The sequence below is a fragment of the Argiope bruennichi genome, chromosome 3 (genome assembly GCF_947563725.1).
Source record: "Argiope bruennichi chromosome 3, qqArgBrue1.1, whole genome shotgun sequence".
NCBI classification, from domain to species: Eukaryota; Metazoa; Arthropoda; class Arachnida; order Araneae; family Araneidae; genus Argiope; species Argiope bruennichi.
Genome location: NC_079153.1, coordinates 129,564,433 through 129,588,421, shown reverse-complemented (window position 1 = coordinate 129,588,421; position 23,989 = coordinate 129,564,433). Strand labels below are relative to the sequence as shown.

At 25.4% G+C, this 23,989-nt stretch overlaps 1 protein-coding gene across 2 annotated transcripts in view; it reads left to right on the top strand.

The window, feature by feature from the left end:
• Nucleotides 1–16,882, top strand: part of LOC129962718 (protein Aster-B-like) — a 53,715-nt gene extending 36,833 nt beyond the window's left edge. For both annotated transcript variants that reach the window (XM_056076659.1, XM_056076658.1), the window contains exons 9-17: nt 98–244; nt 981–1,099; nt 2,960–3,152; nt 3,796–3,849; nt 5,269–5,424; nt 6,975–7,050; nt 8,811–8,918; nt 11,344–11,464; nt 12,442–16,882. In XM_056076659.1, the coding sequence (XP_055932634.1) occupies nt 98–244; nt 981–1,099; nt 2,960–3,152; nt 3,796–3,849; nt 5,269–5,424; nt 6,975–7,050; nt 8,811–8,918; nt 11,344–11,464; nt 12,442–12,588 (1,121 nt within the window). In that variant the 3' untranslated portion in view covers nt 12,589–16,882. The remainder of the gene's footprint in view (nt 1–97; nt 245–980; nt 1,100–2,959; nt 3,153–3,795; nt 3,850–5,268; nt 5,425–6,974; nt 7,051–8,810; nt 8,919–11,343; nt 11,465–12,441) is intronic.
• The last annotated feature ends 7,107 nt before the right edge of the window (nt 16,883–23,989 follow it).

Sequence of the window (23,989 nt, the reverse complement as noted above, 5' to 3'; positions counted from 1 at the left end):
GCTTTGTAATTTTGTCATTTCATTCTTTCCAATTATCTTAATTGTTTAATCATTTTTTATAAATATTATTCTCAAGTGAGAATTTTCTTTTCTTTAGATGTGGAAATTAAGTGCCCTTGTGCAGGACATGATGGTAAAGAGGTGCTCAATGCTGTCTTTCCATTACCTGTGGATCAAGTATTCTCCCTAATATTTACTGGTTCTAAATTTTACAATGACTTACTGGAGTCGAGGAAAACATATGGTAAATAATTTTTTTTTACACAAGATATTTTATATGATGTCTTGCGTTTTGTGAATAACAATGGAAAAATTGTGTTTGCCATACTTTGTAATAAATATGTGTAATTAATTAAATATTTTCATGTAATTGTTCATTAAGTTGTAAAATAATCTGTGCCAGTCATATTGCGAAGTAATCATCTTGTGTATGATAACTCACTTTTTTTATGAATTATAAAGGTAATAAATTTAAGATTCACATTAAAAAAAATCTAAGGTTATTTAAGAATTTTAAACATTATATATATAATTTAAAAATATTAGGAAAAAAGATAAAAACTGAAAATTTTTATGTCATATCTAAAATTACAAGTGGGATTTTTACATTCATGAAAACTGCTTCAAGAAGGTATATAAGAATATGCAGTATGTTAACTCCAAGCCATCCTCTGATTCAAGGACCTATTTCATTTTGTCATTATTTATTTTTTGAATTTCTGAATACAAATTACCTTGACAAAAAAAATAATAATAATAATAAAAAATAATGAATATTTTCTGAAAATTGTAAGTTTATAAAACCTCATAAGTGCATTTGTGAAATCTTTTCTCTTTTATATTTTTAAGTTCAATTTTCATTGCTTTTAATTTGTATAATTTTTAATGAATCTGCAAAATTCAACAATAATTATGAATGCTTTTTTCCTATTTGTTATCATTGCCTTTCTTTTGTAAATTTTGCTTGTTTATTTTTCTAGATATTATGGAAAGCCCCTGGCAAATGTGTCCTGAATATGATGTGAAGATGAGACAAGTTACATATACGCTTACTTTAAATCATTCAATGGCCAAAAGTGCGCAGACTACCGAAACTCAAGTTAGTATTATTTTTAGAAACAGTTAGAAATTCTTATCCGGTTCCAAAAAATGAGATTTTATGTATCTTCTACAGTGTTTCTATATATTTTTAATAAGTTTAAAAATTTTTAATAAGTTAAAAAATTCTTTTTTAAGAAATAAATTTGAAAATGTTGAACTGAATACTGAAAATACTGACTGTGATTCTTTAATTTTATGTCTGCAGTATTAGAGTTACTGACAATATTTCTAATAATTGTTAAAAATATGAAATATTACTGATATTGCTGATAAATTTGAGTTTTATACAAAGATATTACAGATTGTGTGGAAAAAAAAAATATGAAAAGATCTAAAAATGTATTATTATGAATTGGAATTCAAAATTTTTATCTGTTTCTAGAATCTTTAAAATATGATTCTAAAGCATTATGTATTTTAGAAGATCTATTGCCCATGAATTCCAAGTCAAGTTACCCTTAAACAAATTGATAAAATTGTTATTAAGCCCTTGAAATTTGCTGTATGATTAAATGCAATATAAGAAATATTGGATGCAATATCTCTTTTTAAATATTTTTCTAAAAGCATACTCTACTCTTCATAATTTCCTATGATTAAATTTAGTGTAAGTATTTATAACTAAAGAGTTCTCTGTTTTAAATTTTTATGATAAATGTATGGAAGGATTGAAATTTTTTATTTCAGTTTGTTCTTAATTAGTATGTATTTCTTTATTTGATATATTATTTAAAAACATTGATTAATCTGTTTTTTAATGCATATGAAGTGTTTCATTGATCCTTTTTAATAAAAGAAAAATGCTGAGTTTCTAAAAAAATGACTTCCATTTTATAATGTTTAATTTTAAATTTATTAATTACTTATTGCTTTTGTTCATAAGCTTTCATATCATTTATATTAATCACTATAGAAATTAGCAGGTGACATTGTAATTAATTATAATCTAATCAATTTTTAGATATCTTTATTTATCTTTGTTTTACAGCTTAGAAAATTATTTTGTAAGCTTATTATTTTTTATAAACTCACAAAATTTTTAACATTATTATTAAGATTTTAAGCTGCATGGTTTACTATTGAAAATAAGAAATGTTGAGATTAATATCTTTAACTTTTTCTTTCAGTGTTATATCTTATACAAAAAGAAAAAGAAAGAAAGAAAGCTGACTGCCCAAAAATGCATTTTTCTGAAATAATTTATTTTTCTTTATGAAGTTTTGGATTTTTAACAAAATTCCAATTTGTTATGATGTACAAAAAGTTTTCTTTGATTTCATCATGGTTTTAAAAAATATTGCATTTTGAAATTTTCTTTTTCTTTTAAAAAGTCATTTCTTATGCAGTTAAAGGAACAGTACTGTCTTCGTTCAATTATAATCAAATTATAAAATTGTAAAATAGAGTGATTATCAATAAAAGAATACCTCTTAATAGTCTACTCTATTCTGTCTATTTTCAACACACATTTTTTTTCTATGCGTTATTAATCATGTTTAAACATATGACTAACACATAGAATTACACTGATGGTATATTTATGATATCAAAACAGAATATTCTTTAAACAATTAGCCCTGTAGAAATTTATATGATTTTTTTTTATTTTTTATTATTGAATAGAACCTGAAAGTAAACTACCTTTTCAAATAAATAATGATGTTAAAAACTTTAATAGAGATAAAAATGTGAGTCATCTAATCCCAAATATTTCTTTTGCCTATTGTGTTTTTATACCTCTTCAGTAATAAATTTATATTTACTATTAAAGTGTCATTATCTATTGTTTCAATTTATAATGTTTTATTCTTATATTTTAGATTGATTGGTTTTTGTCTCTTTGTTTGCATTTTTATAGAGGCTGTTGAAACACAGTAAGCCAGGCCACGTGTATACTGTGGATTGTGATGTTGTGAATACTGGTATACCCTACAGTGATGCATTCACTGTAAAATCAGTCTATTGTTTAACCAAAGTATCAAAGAAAGAATGTCGGTTGCGAATTTCTGGTTGTGTGCGTTACAAAAAGTCAGTTTGGGGATTAGTCAAGTGTAAGTTTAAAACTTTTATTGAAACTTTTTAATTTGTATGATTTTATGCTGTTACATACAATTAAGTTGTAATTATATTTCTGTTTTAGAAGCTTAGAATTGTATTACACTATTTCTAATTTTCAACCCTGTCTTTATTTTAACCATTTGTAAATATTTGTTTCTTAAAAATAATTATAAGGTATACTGTTTAATTTACTTACTAAAATGATATATTATTTGAATGCTGAATAATTTTTTTCATGTTATTTCATTCAACTCATCTCTTTCTCATATTTAATGTTTTTTTTTTTTTTTTTTTTTTTGCTGTAGAAATTGCAGATTTTTACATTTTTTAATCGTTGATTATAAATATTTTTGTTGAGATAATTCTTATGCTATGAACATATACTATGCCTTAATAAATTATGAATAGGGGCCATTTTTTTATTATAGTGTGTTTAATAACTGTTAATTACATATTTTCTCCATTTTTATTGCTACTCAAAATGTCTAATATAAATATCTTCGATAGGTCTTTCTTGCTGTGTTGGCCTTGCTTTATATATTTATATATAATCCTTGAGATGTGTGTATAGTTGTCATAAGATTAAAAAATTGGATTGGTTTCATTTCCTTTCCTTTTATTTTATTTTTGTTGCAGCTTTGCTTGAAAAAAGTGCAATGCAAGGCCTTGCTGATTTTGCTACAGATTTAGGTGAGATGCTTTTTTAAATATATATCAAGAAAGAAAAAATGTATTGATCATACTAATAATTTTTCTTTAATTCTTTTTATAGATTTTTTTTTTTTTTTTTTTTGCTTATTCATTTTTAAAAATTTTTTTATTTTACATTGTTTAAAATTGTTTTATTTTACATTGTTTTTTCTTAATGTATGTTTCCATTAAAAATGAATAAATTAAAACTCTTAACTATTAATTACTTATAATTAAATTAATTAATTATAAATGAATAGATTAAAACCCTTTTGCCAAATTTTGGTGAAAGTTTGTTCCCATGGTACTTCATATACAAATATGTGCTCTAAAAATGTGTTCTGCTATAATATGTAAATCTTTCATTTGTAACATTAACTTCCCTATAAAAATGTTATTTGTCTAAATTTACCTTATTGGCTTTCTTATCTAAAATTATGCATTTAACTTGGCTGAAAGAGCTGGCAATCCAGTATGCTTTTAGTTCAGAATATAAAAAATTTAATTGCAGCAAATATAATGTGATAATTGTTCATATACATAATTTTAATAAAACATTAAAATTATGTATATGAACGGAATTAGACCAAAATACAAGATTTGGATTTGTTTGAAGTATATAATTATTAATATTATTTGTATTTTTCATGTTTAAAGCATTGCTAACATTTAGGATTGGTTTAAAAGTAAACAGTTTTTTTTTTTTAATATAATAACCACCACTTTTGTGAGGGTAAATAGAAAACAAAGCAGCATCATTGGTTGCTTTTTTTAAAAAAATTTGTAAATGCATCTTTAAGAAATCAGTGTATTATTCTGTTGTTGCTAAAAACGAAATAATAAATATTTTTGGTCTTGCTAAAAATGTATGTGTTAAGGACTATGATAACATGAATTATTGATTTGCCAATAAAAGTAATGTTTTTTATTTTGCTGATGTGGCTTTTGAATAAATTGAAAAGATATTTTAAAAATATTTAGTGTTCTAGAATTTTTATATTTTAAAGAAGAAAAACATAAACCTAATAACAGTTCATAGTAAAATAAATTATCTATCTATTGCATCTTGTAATTAATTATTGTTAAAAATTACTGAAATAATTAAGTTTGAAATGTTGTGCTAAACAAGAACAGAACAAAATTATTAAAACATGAGTTTTTCATTTTTTTGTAATAAGCATTTGAAAATGCAATTTTATTAATAAATTATTTTTAAAACTAATTACATATTGCTGTTCTACAACTTGATATTCTATCATTCATCATAATTTTAGTAGGAAAATAGAAAAGCTCTTAATATTTTATGTTATAATATGGAAAATTTTAATACTTAGATTATAAGAAGACCACTTTTATTTAAGTCATATAAAGTTTTGAAGAATGAATAGGAATACTTAAAATATCATCATGTTTTTACAGCAAGTGCACTTCATAAAGAAGCTGAACTTTCTAGTCAACAAACCATTAGCAAGAAACCTCGCAGGCGGAAGCGCATGAAATTTGATCCTACTAAATGTGAAGCATTAAAAGATGCACCTAGGATTTTACAAAGGCAACCAACTGTAAGAAATATAGGTAAGGAAATATGTAGAAAAAAAAAATGTATTTTAAAGACTTAAACATATTTTTTTCTGTAAATCATTTTTTAATAATATCTTAATACATTTTTTTATAAAGTGAAAATAAAAGATAAAACAATATTTTCAATTTGATTTCTGGAAGCAGCTTTTTGAAGTATTGTTTAGAGCAGTTTTTCTCAAGGGGGTGGGGGATCTCAAAAAGAATATTGAGCACTTGAGATATAACACATTTCCACAGAAGCCTCAATTTCAGCATTTTTGCATTTGCATTTATCATTCTTGATATTGATTATTTACTTGTTTTATGTAATCAAATTTTTAAATCTCAAGGATCTTTTATATTTTATTCATTTTATGGAATTGATTTTACTTCTTAGAGCTTATGTTTGACTTGTTGTGTTTTATATATATATTGCTTCTTTGATGGATTTGCATTCAAAATGAGTTTAAAGTGCACATTTTTTTTCTTGTGTTTGTGTGAGAAAGAAAAATACCAGGTTTTAAAACTTTTTACTATTCCATTCTCATATTTGTTACAAATTAAATGACATTAGTACTGTAATCAGTGCAGGTGATGTATACATTAAGTTTTATTATTTAAAGAGATATATAAAAATATTCCATAGAAATCTCAGTTTGGAATGATAAAAAATCTGTACATTTTTGCAACTTTCAGTAAAAGTTTTAACTCTCACAAAGCATCAAATTAATTTTTACACCATTTTGAGATTTTTAAAAAATTGCATTCTTTATTATACCAATTTCGTTGAGCAGAATTTTCCTGAAATTGTATGTATATATATATATATATATATAATAAGTTTCATAATTATAATAAAATTCATGTTGTTTGTTCATCTGATATTTGTATGATTCCATTGAAAGGTCCATTCTTCCATTGAAAGGTAGGGAAGAAAGATTCTACATTATATCTGTGCAGTTCACGTGAGGAATAAGAAAATGAAATAAAATTATTCCAAAAGACTATTTGTAATTTGAAGTATGTTTGAAAGAAACATTTAAATTTTTAATGACACTGATTTAAATTTTTAATGTCATGGAATTTTGTTTCCATTAGGAAGATTCATAAGTGCAATAAACAGGAATTTGGAACTTAAAAATACTTCTTCATTGGGAAAATCATGCATAACCAGCTGACCTTAAAATACAGATAGAACTAAATTAAAGCTATTTATTAGATTTCATTTATAGAATTTGCCAGAATAATAGTTTGTAATTAATTATAGCTTATATTATAATAAACTTTGAAATTTACATATGTATATTTTTTTATGCATTACAAAATTTTGTCATAAATATATACATATGCAATTTTTTAATTTTCTGGAAATTTTACAAGATTTTTGTATTGTCAGTTATTTATATTTTGCTTCAAAAAAAAGTTCACCCTCTTGATTTTCTAAATATGAACTATCAATATCTGCAGCATATGAATGTGTTCCAATATTTCAGTATGGTTCAAAGTTGCTCTTTCTTCTTTATTGGGGGAAAAAAAAAAAAAATTTGTTTTCTTTTTACTTGTAGGTTCTTCAATTTCTGGTATGGATTTAGCTTCTTTAGGGTCAACTCCAGATATTGTCATTCGTGTGATTCTTATTACGTAAGTTTGTCTTTTGTAAGTTTATCTTTTCTATGTGTTTTAAGAATATATTGTTTATCTTTATTAAAGTTTTATAATAATTTTGTTTAAATCTTATTCTTACTAAATATTTTTTTTCTTATATGATGCCTTTACATTATTTGATTGTAAGAAATTAATAAAATAGTTGCCTATATAATTAGTTGCATATAATAGTTATCATATAATAGTTGCCTATATAGTGCAAAAATTGTTTCCAGAGGTGTACTTGCACAAAATCGCATCCGACGCAAAGAGGCACAGTACCCTTCTCCCCTTTAAACTGTAATCTGCATATTGCACATCCCTTCTTATACTCGGGGGAATGCTAAGACTGGAATTTAAAGAAATCTAAATATGAATATATAAAATGTTTGTGTTAATATTTTATAAACTAGACTTAATTTTTTACTGTCAGCTTATTTTAATTTAGTTATTGAACTTTTTAATTTTTTTTTTATTAAAACATTAACTGCTTCAAACAACAAAGAAATCAGCTGAAAAATACAAAATAGAAACAACACACTTGAAATGTGTTTCTATTTACAATGGAAAAAATACTATTCATAAACTGTAAAATAAGATTAAAAGATTAAATTTTTTAATGAAATTTTGATTCATTAGAAGAATTAAAATGCTTTGCTTATTTTGCAGCTTATGAAATTAGTGATCACGGTCCTTATATTTAAATGTTAAAACAAGTAAGCAAAATGACTTAAAGAAAATATAAAAGTTAATGATAATTATTTATCTGTATTGAATTACAGTAATTACATATTGCTGGACTATTTATAAATCATCAAAGTTACTCATTTATATATACAGAAAATGCATCTGATATAAATGATCATATACTTATAATAGCATGCACAGGAAGAAATAGTTTTTATAGGCATTAAAATAAGTTTAAAAGGTTAAATTTTTTGTCAAGAAAATATATCTAAGTAAGCTAGTAATTTCTTTAGCCTTTAAATTCACACCTTTCAAATGGTTGTTAAATAATTGCATTTATTAGATGATTGAAAATTCCTTTTTAATCTAGTAATTTCGCATAAATTGATAGCTATAAAAAGGCACTTTAAAATGTGAAAAGTTTTCATTTCCTTATGAAGTATATTATTAAAAATATCTATAAATTTAGAAGTAAAATCTTTTAAATGATCAAGGGCATTTAGTAAATATTATATGGCAAATCTAATTTTGCAATGATTTATGCTTAAAAATCATGCAGGGGGAAAAAACACACACATACACAGAAGAAAAGTGAGGTAAAGACTTGATGAAACAATTAATTTTGAGTTAAATTCCAACAATGAAAACTATTGTTACAAATCACATTTTGAAATATGATTAAAATTGTATAACTAAATTTAAATCATCGGAGAAAGTATTATTGGAATTTTAAGATGATGATCAAATTATATTTGATAATATTTTCAGAACTTCTTAACAGAAAACAATGAAATTTTGTTTTCTTTCTAATTAATTAAAATTCTAAAAGCTTCAAAAATTAATATATTTGATATATACTGAAAAGAAATCATTTAAGGTAACTTAATTTATCAATAATTTATGCTTTTGTTTTTGGGTTAATTTTAGTGAATAAATTACATAGTGGTGATTTCTGAAGATTTTATTATTGATTCAGTTTCTTATTTCTTGATTATCTCAATTAATTTTTTTCAGAGTATATTGTTTCTGTTAATTCTTACCTGAGTTTCATTTCTTCTCTTTCCTTGTAGGTTAGTTATTCTTTTATTTTTAAATATGCTACTATTTTACAAGTTATGGTCATTAGAAGATCAAAGTTCTAAACATGTACCTCCTGCTGCCTTGGAATATCCTGACAAGTAAGAATTTAGATTCCTCTTACAGCTTATATAAAGAATATTGGAGATTGTTAAAATTTATTGATTGCTTAAGAATTTGGAATGTCAAATCTTTCATAATCCATCAGTTTTCATCTAATTTAATTTATTTTTCTGTCTCCAGTTGGTTTACTATTCTGCCACTTTATAAGTAAGTTTTTGTACTGTTATTTGGTTATGGCTTGGGATAATTCATAGACAATTTATTGCTTAGTTTCTTTTAAATTACTTTAAATTTGGTTAAATTAATATATATATTTTTTTATCTTTGTATCTTCTTTTATTTCATTCTAGTTAACTCTATTCAAAGAATTTTTAAAAATTGTTATCTTGAAGCCTTCAATTTTATTGTTTGTATTCTCCAAAATTCTGAAGTTTTTCAGCCTTTTAAACTGGTGTATATTCATATTTTAAATAAAATTTCTATTATTATTGATATAAATTTTGGATATCTATAGTTTTATTTTTTAAGTTATTTGTTTTTTAAGACTATTGTTGGTTGGTTTTTCTGATACAAAAGCCATGTTTCACCATGTTGCACCAAGCAAATGGTAAGAAAACAAAAGCAGATAAAAAGGTTAAAAGTTAATTAATTAAAATAGTTAAAATCAAAATATAGCATAAAAATGCAAAAAATTAAAGTATAAGAATGTTAGTAAATTTAAATGAAACACTGATGCAGTAAAAGCTTTACAATAATGCGATGCAAAAAGTCAAATGTGAGCAGAAGTTAAAAAGTACTAAATACAAGTATAAAAACCAATGGTTTTTAAAAATTTAAAAATGTTTGGGTGGAATCTCTCACCCACCAGGTCTTGTGTAGTTGATGACTTAAAATGGTGTAAATGATAGGAATTAAAAGATGGGCATTCAATTAAAATGTGATTTATAGTAAATTCCACATGACATATGGAGTACTCACTAAAAATGAGATGTGTGTGCATGTAGGAGTATGTCATATATGGTGATGAAGACTATAAGTTATATTTGCACTTTCTATGATTAAAATTATAGCTGTATTTTTTTTAATATTGATAATGTTTATTTTAATTTTATCCTGGCTTTTCATTCTTCTTTCTTATGTTGGTAAATTTGTCACTTTCTCTCCCTCTCTTTTGCAAACCTCCAAACTGACTTATTTGGATTCTTTACATAGAAACTGATAAAAGGACAGTTCTATTAAGATTAATAAAGAAATATAGAGATGAATAAAATCTTTAAAAAACCTGTATGTGATCTGATAAATAACTTTCAAATCTGAGAAGTGATATTCCAGATTGAATGAATCATGTTTTTTATTCAATAAAATCTTTTCTTCTTGGCACACTATTATGTATTAAATCTTAAGATTGCAACAAACCCTATTTTTGAAATTAGCATTATTTTATTAAATTAGATAACAAATTACAAATTTAATGTAAGAAGGAAGAGAAATATTGTTTTCTTTTAGTTCTATTCGAATGCAATTTATCATAAGATTTCTTTATTAATTTCTATTAAAATTTATGCTTGTGCCAGTTTGAATTAATCAGATTTGTAGTTTAATATAGTTTAAGTCATGAAATTTAGCTTTTTGTTTTGTTTTGTTTTAACAATAAAAATCACAATTTAGCAATTATTTAACAACATTAGCTATAATGGTAATAGGGAATTCAAACAAATTTGAAATATTATATATAACTGCTGGGTTAATATTGTGAATCCTAACTAATATTGGATTAGTATTAATAAAAAGAGAATCATTTCTAAAGTGTCTTATTACAAAATTAAGTTGGCACTAAACATTTAATTTTATGTTTTAAATATGTAAAGAAAGGAGACAACTATCAGAAAATGCATTTTTGATTAAAAATTATACAATTATAATCACATGTAATGAAGAAGCACATGCATCATTGAAAATAATTAACAATTATGGCAATATGAATGCTCTAAAGAAACTGTTGTCAATGCCTCAATAACAATCTAATTTTTATGATTATCTTTGAATTAGAATGCAAAATATCTCTAGGTCCTCCCACCAAAAAAATACTGATAGCTATTCCAAATAGATATCAAAAGTATGGTTATAGCATCAGAGCCTTCTTTTTGTTGTTATTGATTGTGATATCATTACCCCCCCTCCCAAGCAACTAAAACGGATTTTGTATATGTTGAGTGCAATAGCAGGTAATTTACATATCTACATTTTTCAAATTCATGCATTACAAATTCTTCAACTGTCAGATATTCAGATGCATGTCAAAAATTATGATCTGTTCACTTCTAAAGTTATTTTTTAGGTTAGATCAAAATTATTGTCTTTAAAAGATTAAAGTTAAAGGGGTTATAAACTTTTTAAAGTATGCTTAAGAAGCTTATCGTAGTTAATATATTTTAAATATTTAATTTGCAATTTTTTCCATAGCCCTTCCAGTTTTACCAAAGAAGATTATCTGCATTTGCTTCAGAAACAAGATGCACTACATAGGGCAGAAACAGCAAGGTGGAGAGATGCTCTCACCGAAGTCATAAAACTCATTCATTTGGTGAGTTGTTTCTGTACATACTCTACATCTCTCTTTCTCTAGTTTACTGGTCAGAAATTAATTTAAAGTTTCCATTGGCTTTACAAATATAAAAATCCTAAAAATTTTACATACTTTGAATAACTATTATTTAAATAATTAATAAAATATATTTAAGTTTAGTAACTCAATTAGCTCCACACTTTTTCATTACAATTCATAAAATTAGTTTTGAAATATAATTGCATTTATGAACTGCATGCCTTGAGAGAGTAAAAGTCATTTCAATTATTTTCTTTATAATGTAAGCATATCTTTGTAAATATATGTAATTAAGACTTGGCTGAATTTACTAACTCACTGTTACAGTAGTTGCTGTTGCATAAATATCAGGTTATTGTAATAATAATTAAAGGGTAGAATCTAGCATATTCTTAGGCTTATCTAGGCATTTTATCAAGTAATAATTTAAAATTTGTAAATTAATTAAATTTGCCAAGTAATATTTTAAAATTCCGTGCTCAGTATCAGTCAAAATTTATTATGATTTTCAGGCTATAAAATGAATTTATTATAATCCTTTGATCCTATTAATTTTAGAAAGATTATCAATATATTAGCCTTTTATATATTGTTATATAATAATAAAGTAGAAGGAGCAAATCTTGTAGTATGAAAAGTTAATTTAAAAGAGAAATTTTCTTTAAGTGTCTGATTACAAATATTATACTTTACAAAAGGCAAAGCACACAAGGTGTGGGAAAGCTTGCTGTAATATTTATTTAGAAGTGCAGTATAAATATATTAGTTTCTGAAATGCAAAGATAATGATTTACAACTCTGATTTTGAATATTAAATGAATTTATCTTTGAACTAAAATGATCATGTTACACTTATTAATGAATAAGGATGCAATTATTTATTAGTTTAAAAAGATTTCATATTATATTCAGTGTTAATTTTATTCCAAATATATTTCTTTCCCAAAACACTTTAGGTAGAGAAATCTCTTTCTGAACTCAAAAGTAGTATCGATACATACAGCAGTACATCTCTTCTGAAATCCATTGCCCTTCGTATGTCGCAGAATTCTGAAGAAATTCCACCAAGTGGTGCAGATGCAGAATCGACAGTTGAAGGATGAAGATAACTTTCAGATAATCAAGATTGTCTTAGCATATTGTGTTGTACTATAGAAATGGAAATTATATGCATTGATGTAAGTTGTATCAACCTCTCAATGCTACTGTTGTACATTTCATAGACTATTTATTTAAGAAAAGCCACCTGTTTGCTGGGAAAGAGTTAAGCTACATTTATAACATGCAACAATCGCATAAAAGGGAACATAAATTATTGTATTGATAATTGTTAGTTTACTTGTTAAAGTTCTAGTTTTGAAATCAAACCATCATACAGATTGTCATTTCTTTTATATATTAACACTTGTTGAACAATGTATTGAATAGTTAATGGTTCATCTTTATTTTATGTAGTTGATTGTCATTGACCATAGTGTTTTCTCTGTATAATAGATTTCCTTATATTTATAATGTAGGATTAATCGATAGAATATTTTTTCTGAATAATTTTAATTTGCCTTTGGATGTGGAAACTATGATTTAATTTATTTTATAAAGTAATTAATAATATAGACTTGCATTATCCATCATTTAAATGGGATGTTCTTTTAAATCAAGAAAGAGATTGTCTAAGAGATTATATGAACTTTTATCAGTGCACTAATTAATATTTTATAGCATTTTCAGTTAGAAATCTACATTTTATTTTGTTCTTTAATCATATATCAAACTAAGTCACATATATCAAGCTTCCATTACATAATATATATTCTTCTACCTGTATTTTCAAAGAATAAAAATAAATATATTGGTATGTATAAAGATCCAAGCTTAATATAGTACTATTCTTCCATGCAAAACATTTTTTTTTAATTCAAAAAATTCTTAGCTTTAAGAGGCTTTATTATAAAAGTTATAAATTAATTATAAATTAAATTTTTTTGTAGAGTAAATAATAAACATATATATTATAAAAGATATGTTTATTTCAGGTATATATGTACATTATTTCCTCAAATGTTCTTTTTGAAGACATGCAATTTTTATTTGTGATAAAATTCTGATTTTTCTTTGTTTTTAAATTACAGTGAAAAGTTGTAATTTGTAGTGTTATATTTAGTTGAAATATATTACTGTCTGTCTATCCTAGCAGTTATTTCCACCTCTTTGTCTTGTATGGCATGGAATTTGTTTAGAAATGTAAATAAAATACTTCAAGAACTTTTGGAACTGAATGTAAGGAACGTTTTTATAACATAGTGGCTGAAATAATTATTTGTGATAGGCAGTAAGTATTATTTGGTTTGATGTGAGCTTACAGTGGTTATTGGATACATAAACCAAGCCATTATCAAGAAAAACTAGTGTGGATTATTGTTACTTTATTCTATTAGTTCTTGTTATGCTTGTTTGAAAGTGGTCTGAAGAGAATTAATAATTCAGATGATGCTATGAAAATGAATTTTTAATAAAAATTTTATTTCCTAGCTTTTTTTAAAAAAAATATCTATAGCTATTACTCAGTTTGAGCTATATCTGTAATTGAAGTATGATGTTTATAAAATGTGCACTTTTTTTAGATTACTGTTTGATTGCATAAATTTAACTGTAGGTCACATTTGTATCAAACTTCATTATAAATAATCATGAGATAATTATAGTGTAAATAATTTTATTAAATTATTTATCTTATTGAATTATTATCTATTGGGGGAAATTCATTTAATTTAAAAAAATCTAGTCATCGGAGATTTTTCACCTCCATTTCGTAATTTTTTTTTTTTTTTTTTTGTAAGTTTAAGTTTGAATTATGTAGTGTGCTATCAATAATTTTAGAATTTTAAGAACTCTTTCACTTAGATACTTAATAAAAGAAATAAATAATATGAATTTGTTGAATTCCCCCACTTAATACAATATCTTCCTCTATTTTCAGATTGATGAAATGAAATGTATAGAATATTTACATGAATTTATTTTTTGCAATTAAAACAATATTTGCTAAATGAAAAGTTATTATTAAAGAATGTTATTATTAAAACTGCTTCTGTTACTATATATTGTGACTTTGTATTTCTTAATTAGCTCAATATTGTTTATATCCTCTTTGGAGGATAGGTGCAGATAAATGTGTATCAAAATATACTATTTATTTATATAAGGTGGTTGGTGTGTACAGTTAAAGGGCATTTTTGTACCTGAAGTACTTGTTTTCTAGTTCCTTATTTCCTGCTCTACATTCCTCTTAGTATTTATTTTTAAATTGCAATTGTTAGGTTTAGCACCTGCTGAGTTTAGCACCTCACGAGCTTTTTATCTTTAGTCTTTTTCTTTTACTATTTTTCTGTTTGAAGATCGTTTCTTGTAAGAATGTGTTTAATCAAGAATGCATTGTTATTTTTTTAAAGCTAAAAGTATAATTTAGAAGATTGACTTAATGTTTTTTTTTTACTCATGAAGACTATATTTTTAAAGCTCAAAAATAATCCTTAACCTAATGATTCTTTAAATTTTTAAATTTTCAGTGTCCCTTCTGAATCAAGCACCGCAGTATGTAAAATTCCAGCAATTACTTTTTTGCAAAATAGTCAAGTTTTTTTTTATAGGTTAACTAACAATAAATATATATTTAGGTAAAATAAAAATTTATTGAACAAATTTTAATAATTATTAATCAATAGAATGGTTTTGCAGATTGTTTCCCCAAATTTATGAATTAAGTTGGATATAATATTTCCATAACTCATTTCCTTCTCTATTTGAAATTCCATTTGATACTTTTATTTTATGAAATTATTTCCAAAAACTCATCTTGCAAATAACAAATGGAATTGAAAATCTCACTGAATGGCTTAGATCTGCCACTTTTATAGGAAAACTGATACATACAGTGCAGACTTTAGGAGCCATTGCCCTTATCTAAAATGAACTAAGATAGGATTTTGCCTAATTTTTATCAAGATTACTTGTTTTAATATTTATTTTTTGTTTATTTGATTAATTGAGTTTAATTAAAAAAATTAGCTTCTAATGATTATTATGTGTGTATTAGTAGTCATCCTGTTTTTGTTAATAATTCCAATTCCATTTGAATATTGTTTCATTTCAAAATTAGGCTGGTAGACCATAATTTCAATGCATGCATAAGTGACTAAATATCAAATATATGCTTAGAAAACCTGATTTTTGATTGATTGTTACAATGTGGCTCTTTTTCTTTAATATTTTTGTTAAGAGACTCTGGTTGGAAGTTCTGAAAATTTGGTGAAATTACATATCTTCATGCATGGGGGGGGGGATCAAAACCCCTAGTGTGCATGTAATTAAAAAAAGATTACATCAGTAAATGATATGATAAAGTTAAGACTTAATTCAATAATGTTATTTGTACTATCTGCTTCTTTTTTTCGCATTGAAACTATATTTTTAAAAAAGCATTCAGTATTAAAATTACCAATGCGTTTCAAATCCTGAAAAACTAATGCTATTCATTCGACTTGTGTCCAAGAATTGTAATTTAAGAAACCTAGTTTTTGAAAAAGAAAAAATATTTCAGATTTCTAGAAAAATTACATTCATTTGTAATTTTAGTAGGAAGGAATACTCACAAAATTCCTACCATGTCTTATTTAATTTTGTATTATGCACAAAATGCTAGAGTGTAATAAGACATGATGTGTAGTTATAGAGGATTTACCACAAAAAAAGTTTATATACAAAATTTTCTTTATTTGTGTGTCAGCTCACAGTCAAAAAAATATGAAATAATCAAATTTCACTAGGTTTTTTGCAAAATGTCCATATAACTAAGAATACATTAACTAGCAAAATTATGTATTATTAAATTATTTCTTTTAGCTGACATATAGTTAATGATTTCTATTATAGAATTATTGTAAACTTGGTATATTTTTCATTTTGCCTGTATAGGAAATGTAATAAAAATATTTCTGAAATGTGTATTCTAAAAGTGCTTGTTTTAAAATTTAAAAATTGAAATATATTTTTTATTTTGAATTAACGTTCAATAGACTTTTTGATTAGTAATTTTAATAGTTATTTTGTATCAAATGTTTAAGTTTTATCTTTAAAGAGCATTTATTTACATTGTATTAGTAGCTCAAATTTATTTTCCATTTTTATGTAGTTTAATTTTTTTTTTTTTCATTAACATTAAATTTAGTAAAAGACCTATGGCAGCTGACAGAAAAAGAAAGAAGTATTGAGTTATAGACAATCTTTTTATGTTACTTAATTTTGTCTTCTTTTTTTTGAAGTATGGAAAATGAATGAATGCTATATAAATGGATTTCAAATTTACGTATTTTATCTAGAAACTTTCCTTTCTTTTCATTTGTGATATATTTATTAAATTTTACATATGATTAAAAGATTGAAATTTCCATTGAATTGTGTCTTTATTATGTCTATGCTTTTTTCAATATTTGTACTGGTATTATCAATTATATTAAAGAAATACAATTTTTAAGGAAAATGACATTGCAACTGACAAGATTGAAATCAAGGAAATGTATAAGATGCCATTAAATATGTCATAACGAAAAAATATTTGCACATTTTTTAAACAAAAGTGATGTGTTGGATGGGAGTGGGGGTTGAAAAAATAGTATTTTGTCTTGGCACCATTTATCTGTGCTGGAATGGTGCAATTAATTCTCCACCTGCATATTTTTTACATTTTTCTTCAAAATCATTTCATTATGAGTCATTCATCCCGCATGTAAATTTGTGTAAATATTTAAAAAAAAATAGCTAAAAATTCTAAATTTATATTAATTTTGAAATTAAGTTAATCATTTTATTAAATTTCCTTCGCTGCAAATTAAATCTTCTTCAAGTCAAAATTATAGTAAGTTAATAAGTAGCTTAACATTAATTAAAATGGCAAGATTTATCAATGTTACTTTATTAATCCATAATTAAATTATTCAAAATTAATTGAAAAACGGCAGAATGGCTTGATTTAATGTTTTGGTGTCCAGAGAGAGGTCACGAATACAACACGCAGGTCTTTCCGTTTACATTACCGTGAGATTCATTTCATACTGTGCCGCCGCTTCCCATGGATGTAAGTACAGGAAATATTGTCTCAGCTGCAAGAATTGGTAAAAGTACCGATTAACGCTTAATTTAATGTACCCACAACAAATTGCACACAGTTTTTTATTGTCTTTAATTTCTGTGCTAGGGGCTTTTATTTTAATGAAAATTATTGGCCGATTGTTCTCATTACGTTTTCAGAATAATATTGAACTTTTTACAGACTAATAGAGACTTCTAATGAACTAAAATATATAACGTGATCTCTGACGTTTACTTTCGTGTAATTTGATCTTGGTTTCTTTTAAACTAATAAATTTCATTTTATTATAAATACTTCTCATGTGAATCATTATTTTGTTATATGTCTGTCTTGGTTATCAACGAAAAGAATTTTCTAACATTCATGATTCCATTTTCTGAAGTGTAGTTAGTGATATTCTGTTTTACTGCAAAATTGTTTTATAGACTGTTGCAATATTATGTGCATTAATATGAGACAGAAATTGATAAAAAAAAAAGAAGGAAAGAATATCGATTTTGGATTTAAAAAAACTCAATTATTTGAAAATTTTAAAAGACGAATAAAATTCCTAAATTTGTTTGTATACATACAAATGCGATCAAAAGTCATTCGAAATATTTCTTTTCAAATGCATCTGTTTTAAATATCATCTGCTAACTTTTATCAAACATTTTTACGACTAACAAAAACAACTGGCAGCAGTAAGGAATTAAGTTCATTTTGTCGTCTGAAAATAAATTTACTTGTAATGAGCTACCAATTTTAATTTTGTTTATTTTCTAAAATTTCGAATTTAATTGAATAAGGAATATACATATTAAAATTTGTCAGCGCAAAGCAATTCGTACGACAAATATATTTTAAATGCTGCGAAAAACATCTGTTTATTAAAAATTAATGTTTGAGTGGAATAAAATCGGTAGACAATCTGTCATAGATGAGTCACGCTTTGGGTGATCATTTATTCCGTATAATCATCAACATGTCGATCAAATCAAAGAATTGGCGCTTAGAGATCATTGTTTAACAACTAGAAGCATTATTAAACAAGTTCTTACAACCAAAATTGTAGAGAAATGGCTCATGGCTTTTGCACCATGATAATGTGTGATTTCATTCAGCAATTGTTGTTGAATTTATGACAAAAAGTATTAAAAACAGCTCCAAAAGCTCTGTATTATCCTGATATAACATTGTGTGATTCCTTGTATCCACGGTTGAATTTGCTATTTCTATTTTTTTTTTCCATTAAATTAATAGACTCGCCATTTTGAATTCATCAATTCGATGAAAAAAAATCTGTACGAACTTTGAAAGGGTTTCACAAAAATGAATTTAAAGCATGTTTTGATGATTTGAAAAAAAAAAAAAAAAATGTTGGCATAAGTGAATTGTAGTGCGAGGGTGTTGTATAAAATTTTAACCAATAAATTGATATTTTTTGTTTTATGCCACGGTACTGGTTACTTTTTGATCCCGGTTATATATATATATATATATATATATATATATGAAATTTTCAATACATTCAAATATAGTATATATTGAAGTTTTGAACGCATCTTCTGAGGAACCAACTCAAAATATTATATGCAATAAAAAAACTAATCTTAGGGAAAAATTGTTCTTTTCTATCATTTTTTAAAAATAATTTATTGTTTTTATTTTCAGAAAAATATCACAGCAATTTAAATAAATTAAAGAGTTTATTTTCTCTTGCTAATATACAAAAGATTTTCTTATGAGAACAAAAAAATAAGTCCTACCCGAAATGAAAAAAAGTTTTAACGTTTAGAAATATTTTCCATTGCATAGACACATTGAACTGTTTGTCTATATAAAAGTTGACTTAATTATTTTGAAATTAAATTTTTGTACTTCAAAACCTTTTCTTGAACAACATTTTTAGCAACTAATTTAATCTCCCTTTCTAGGGCTTGTATGACATTGAGAACTAAGAAAATCAATCAATGGTTTCTCTACTAGAGTGATTTAGATGTTTCTTTAATGCATTATTTAAGAGAATCAGTAGAAATATGCTTTGCCCTTGAAGTTTTCGTGATGTTAGTGTTATTTCACGCGACGGTATCCGTGATTTCCTTAGCGCCCAAATTGACTTTTGGAATTGTAAATTTTCTAATACCATTTTTACTCTTTATTCTTGCTTTTATAAGTCAGTACAAATCAAGCACTCTTATATGTTTGCGCTCATAATATGGTATATGCAAGACTTTTTTTTTTTTGACAGAAGTGAAATATTTCTTTTTTTTAAAATAATTGGATCTGTTATTAATTCAGATTTGTAGTAGAATAACGTGAAAAAGAAATAAGTTATCACAGATGTTTAGAATCCTTTATGCATGCATGCTTCAGTTAAATATTAAACCGAACAGATGTATAAACTTTTTCAATATACTTAGACAAATTTTGAAGATTGTTACTGGAATTATCATTTGTCTCTTACAACTGATGTACTTGATTTGCTAATATAAACCTATATTGCTAATGTAATGTAAGCCTATAGAATTCTTTCTAGGATTTTCCAAATGTACATCTAATGAACAATTTCCATTAAATATAAAATTACCCATTTTCAATAATTAATTCTGATCTGAAATTATATCATTAATATTTGCTATTGAGAGAATGTTATTTTCAACTGGCGAAAAAAGACACCACAGTAAGCTGATGATTTACCTGGGTTTTCTATCTAAAAGAACAAAAACAAAAAAAAAAAAGTACAAAAGTTGTTTTGTACTATGGAATAAGTAAATTAACCATTGCGGTGATCTTACTGTTTTATTTTCGAAGAACAAAATTACATCATTATTGATTCCTTTATTTATAACGGTTGCTTCTCGTCCAATCGCTATAAAATTGTCTGATATCTCTTAATAACTAAACAATTTCTTATCAAATATTGGTATTACGTGGCCCAAAGACTTAAAAGTCTCATTCTCCCATTAACGAAACATGCTCTTCAGTAGTAATCATTACGTAAATTTTTTTTTTCAGAATATTTTTTTTTTTTTTTTTTTTTTTTTTATAGAAAAACAATCCTCTATTTTCGGTTATCAGACTCCGACTGTCTTTAATGTACTTTTCCGGTTTCCTAAAGAGCATGCATTTAATTTTCTCGTCTAGTTTTCATCCGGTCATTCATTTTACTTTTGCCATTTTTATTCTTTATATCCATTTGTTCTTGCTACAGCAGCTCTATCAGATATTCCAATCGTTTTGTGGAAGTGCAGACGGCATTTTAATGCATTTAAACTATTTTATTGGTGTATTCTTGTGTTGCAGAAAGAACTTCTAAATTTATTTAAAATGCATGATGTTCTTCATCATTAACCGTGAGCTTTGCTTTTACTTTTACGAAAATGCAATATTTGTAAGCCTTTTTTCGTCAGAAAAATATAACAAAATAATAATTCTAGCCTAGAAAGCAGTAATTTTTTTAGTAATCATTTTTTTTGTCATTTCTTGATTATAATTAATATTTTATGTATGTTTATCATAAATTTAAAATCTCCAACTAATCAACCTTTGTTTCATTAATAGAAAGGCATAAAAATAAAAATATTTTATTAATTTGAGTTTTTATAATGAAAATAAGAATTTAGAAAGAAAAAAATTGAAATAGAACAAAATTTTTCAAATTCGTGAAATTTGATCATTTCTGCATGTTCCGATTATTATCAGAAATCTTTTCCTCTCTTTTAGCTTTAAAACATTTCTGCACTATTAAAAGAAGAAGAAAAAAAAAAAAAAAAAGGGTTTTGTCTTTCCACTCTAATGTGTATATTTGAATGAGAATTATGTCGTGAAAGGCGATGTATAAAATATAAAAAGTTGTTATTTGCCCATATTTGTTACAAATTAGGTTACTCAGAACATTTCATTTCGTTTAGTTCTAATTAGAAGGAGTAACAAATGCATATTAGAAGAGGTAACAAATGGACATATCAAATTATTCCTAACTGTTCTATTTCTTAAAAATTGTTTGCTGTCTAAATTAGAGATTTTTAAACTATCATAGAATTATTAGGACTTCATATGTAATTATGTCCTTATTTCTGACACAGAGACCGTATCAAGGTGAATATAAAGTTTTATCTTCTTTTTTTATTATTATTTAAATACTTCGAAATTTGATTTTTTTCTTATCGTTTGATCATTTATTTGGTTCTTCATTTAAGTTTTTCCAGTTCACTTGGTTTCTTTTTTAAAAAATCAGGTTCAAAGAAAAAAAAAGTTTGTAGCTTAAAAAAAAAAAAAACTCTTGTAATTTATTCCATTATTAACAGTGGAAGAAACTTAATAAAACTTCTGCTACAATGATGTTATAAATACGTAGGCTCTTAGTGGAACTTATCTATCTTCCAGAAGCATAGCAGAATATTCCTATTGTATCTCGGAAATTAAAAATCATAATACCAATTCTGAAAATCTAAAATGAAACTGCGCTTGGTATATGCCAGTGTGATCCTGGACTGAAAACCTTTATACTGATGTATCGTGGATTTTAGGAGAATAAAGTTCCATTTCGATTGGCTTTATCTACTTATACTACAAAATATTTTTTCCAGTAATTACCATTTACCTGTAACAAATGTTATTATTTTGTTATAAATGAAATAAATCATACATGTTGGATGCGTCCACATAGTAAAACATATCCCACTGGTAAAATGCAATTTAACTTAAAGTGAATAGGGGATTTAACGGGCGTCAGACAATAGATTAAATAAAAAGGAAATTTTATGCTAAAACAACATTGTTTATTAAACATTAAAAAGAGGGAGCTTTAATTTTATAAGGGGAAAAATATATCCACAAGTACAAATATTTACGACGTGGTTTGATTATATTTATGCTGAATTAAGGGGCTGAACCAAGTTTTTTTTTAACAGAATGTAACTTCTTGAAGTTTAAAAAGGTTAAAACAACCTTTCTCGAGATATGCATATGGTGAAATTTCATCCTCTTGCAAGAATAGAAGCGAAAAGAAATTTAGTAGGAGAAAAATTGCTATCATTATGGTTAATGTAAGTGGCATCATTATGATTATGTAAGGAACAGAAAATTAAAAACGGTATTACGTCTATGGAAAATAAAAGTTATCTGCGCTGTTTGTCTCATGCATCACAATTCTGCTATAATTTGCGCATAGGTGCATGAAAAGGATTGGAAATAGACCTCTGGCGCCATCTGTTAGATTTCTTGGCTCAGCCTTACAAAGTCTCGACGTTTGTTGAGAAAAAACTCTGCATACATTTGGCAAATTTTTACAAGAATATAGAAGAAGAAGAAAAAAAAAAAAAAACAACAAGAGTGAAATAAGGCCACAAAATTAAAAAATTAAATTCATTTTAATTTCTTCAATCTAAAAGAATCAGAAAAGAACACTTAATTCTAACTATACCTAGACGAAGAGTTTTAAGTTTTTATTGTCTGGACTCCATTCTAGGTTTTTTATTTATTTTTTTTTATCTCCAAAAATTATGAAAATTTATATGTATATAGTTTATTATCTACTTTTATCTAACGAATATATTTTCGACAAATGTAATTAAATGAACAACCAAATATCAAACGACTTAAAATCAAACAACATTAAGGCTCATAAAAACGTAAAATCTCGATGGCGCAACTTATTTTCAAATTGCGGGTTAAAATTACATGATCGGTCGCAAAATAGCCACCTATTTCGTTAAATATTAATTTCAGATTGCAGTATGCTATAAGAGCGCAATAGTTGCTGGCAATTAAAGCATTTATCATATGCTTCTTTTTCTCTTTTAAGGCATTCGTTTTCTTATGATCCGAAATTCATGTCACAGAGACCTGGTGTTTCCATGATCATTAGATTTTTTCACTTCTACAGGATACTTGTTCTGAACAAGCATATTTTAACCCTAACCGTCTGGCATTTCTAGTATCAAAACATTTTATTGCTTGCCATAATTCTTTTATTAAATACAACCAGTGCAGAACTTTTTAAATTCCTTCTAATCGTGATCATTATGTATTCCAGGAAGAATCACGTTTTCATTTCGTTCCAAAAGTTTTACGACTTAGAATGCATTACATGAGCAAGAATAGAAACAGTTTGGGTGAGAATTAGCTTGTGATCAAAGACTTTTAATTCCATTTAATTATTTTGCATGCTTGTAACTTTATTGCTTTCTGCCATTTATTAAGACTATCAAAATTTTACGCACCAATAAAACAGACATATTTCATTTTTCAAATTTAAACATTAAGTGTCTTGGTTGAGGATTTGGTATTGCAATAATTCTTGTGTAATTTTTTTTTAGTATTGAAAATTGTTATACGTCTTTAATTTAAATTTATTTCTTTTATAATCATGAAGA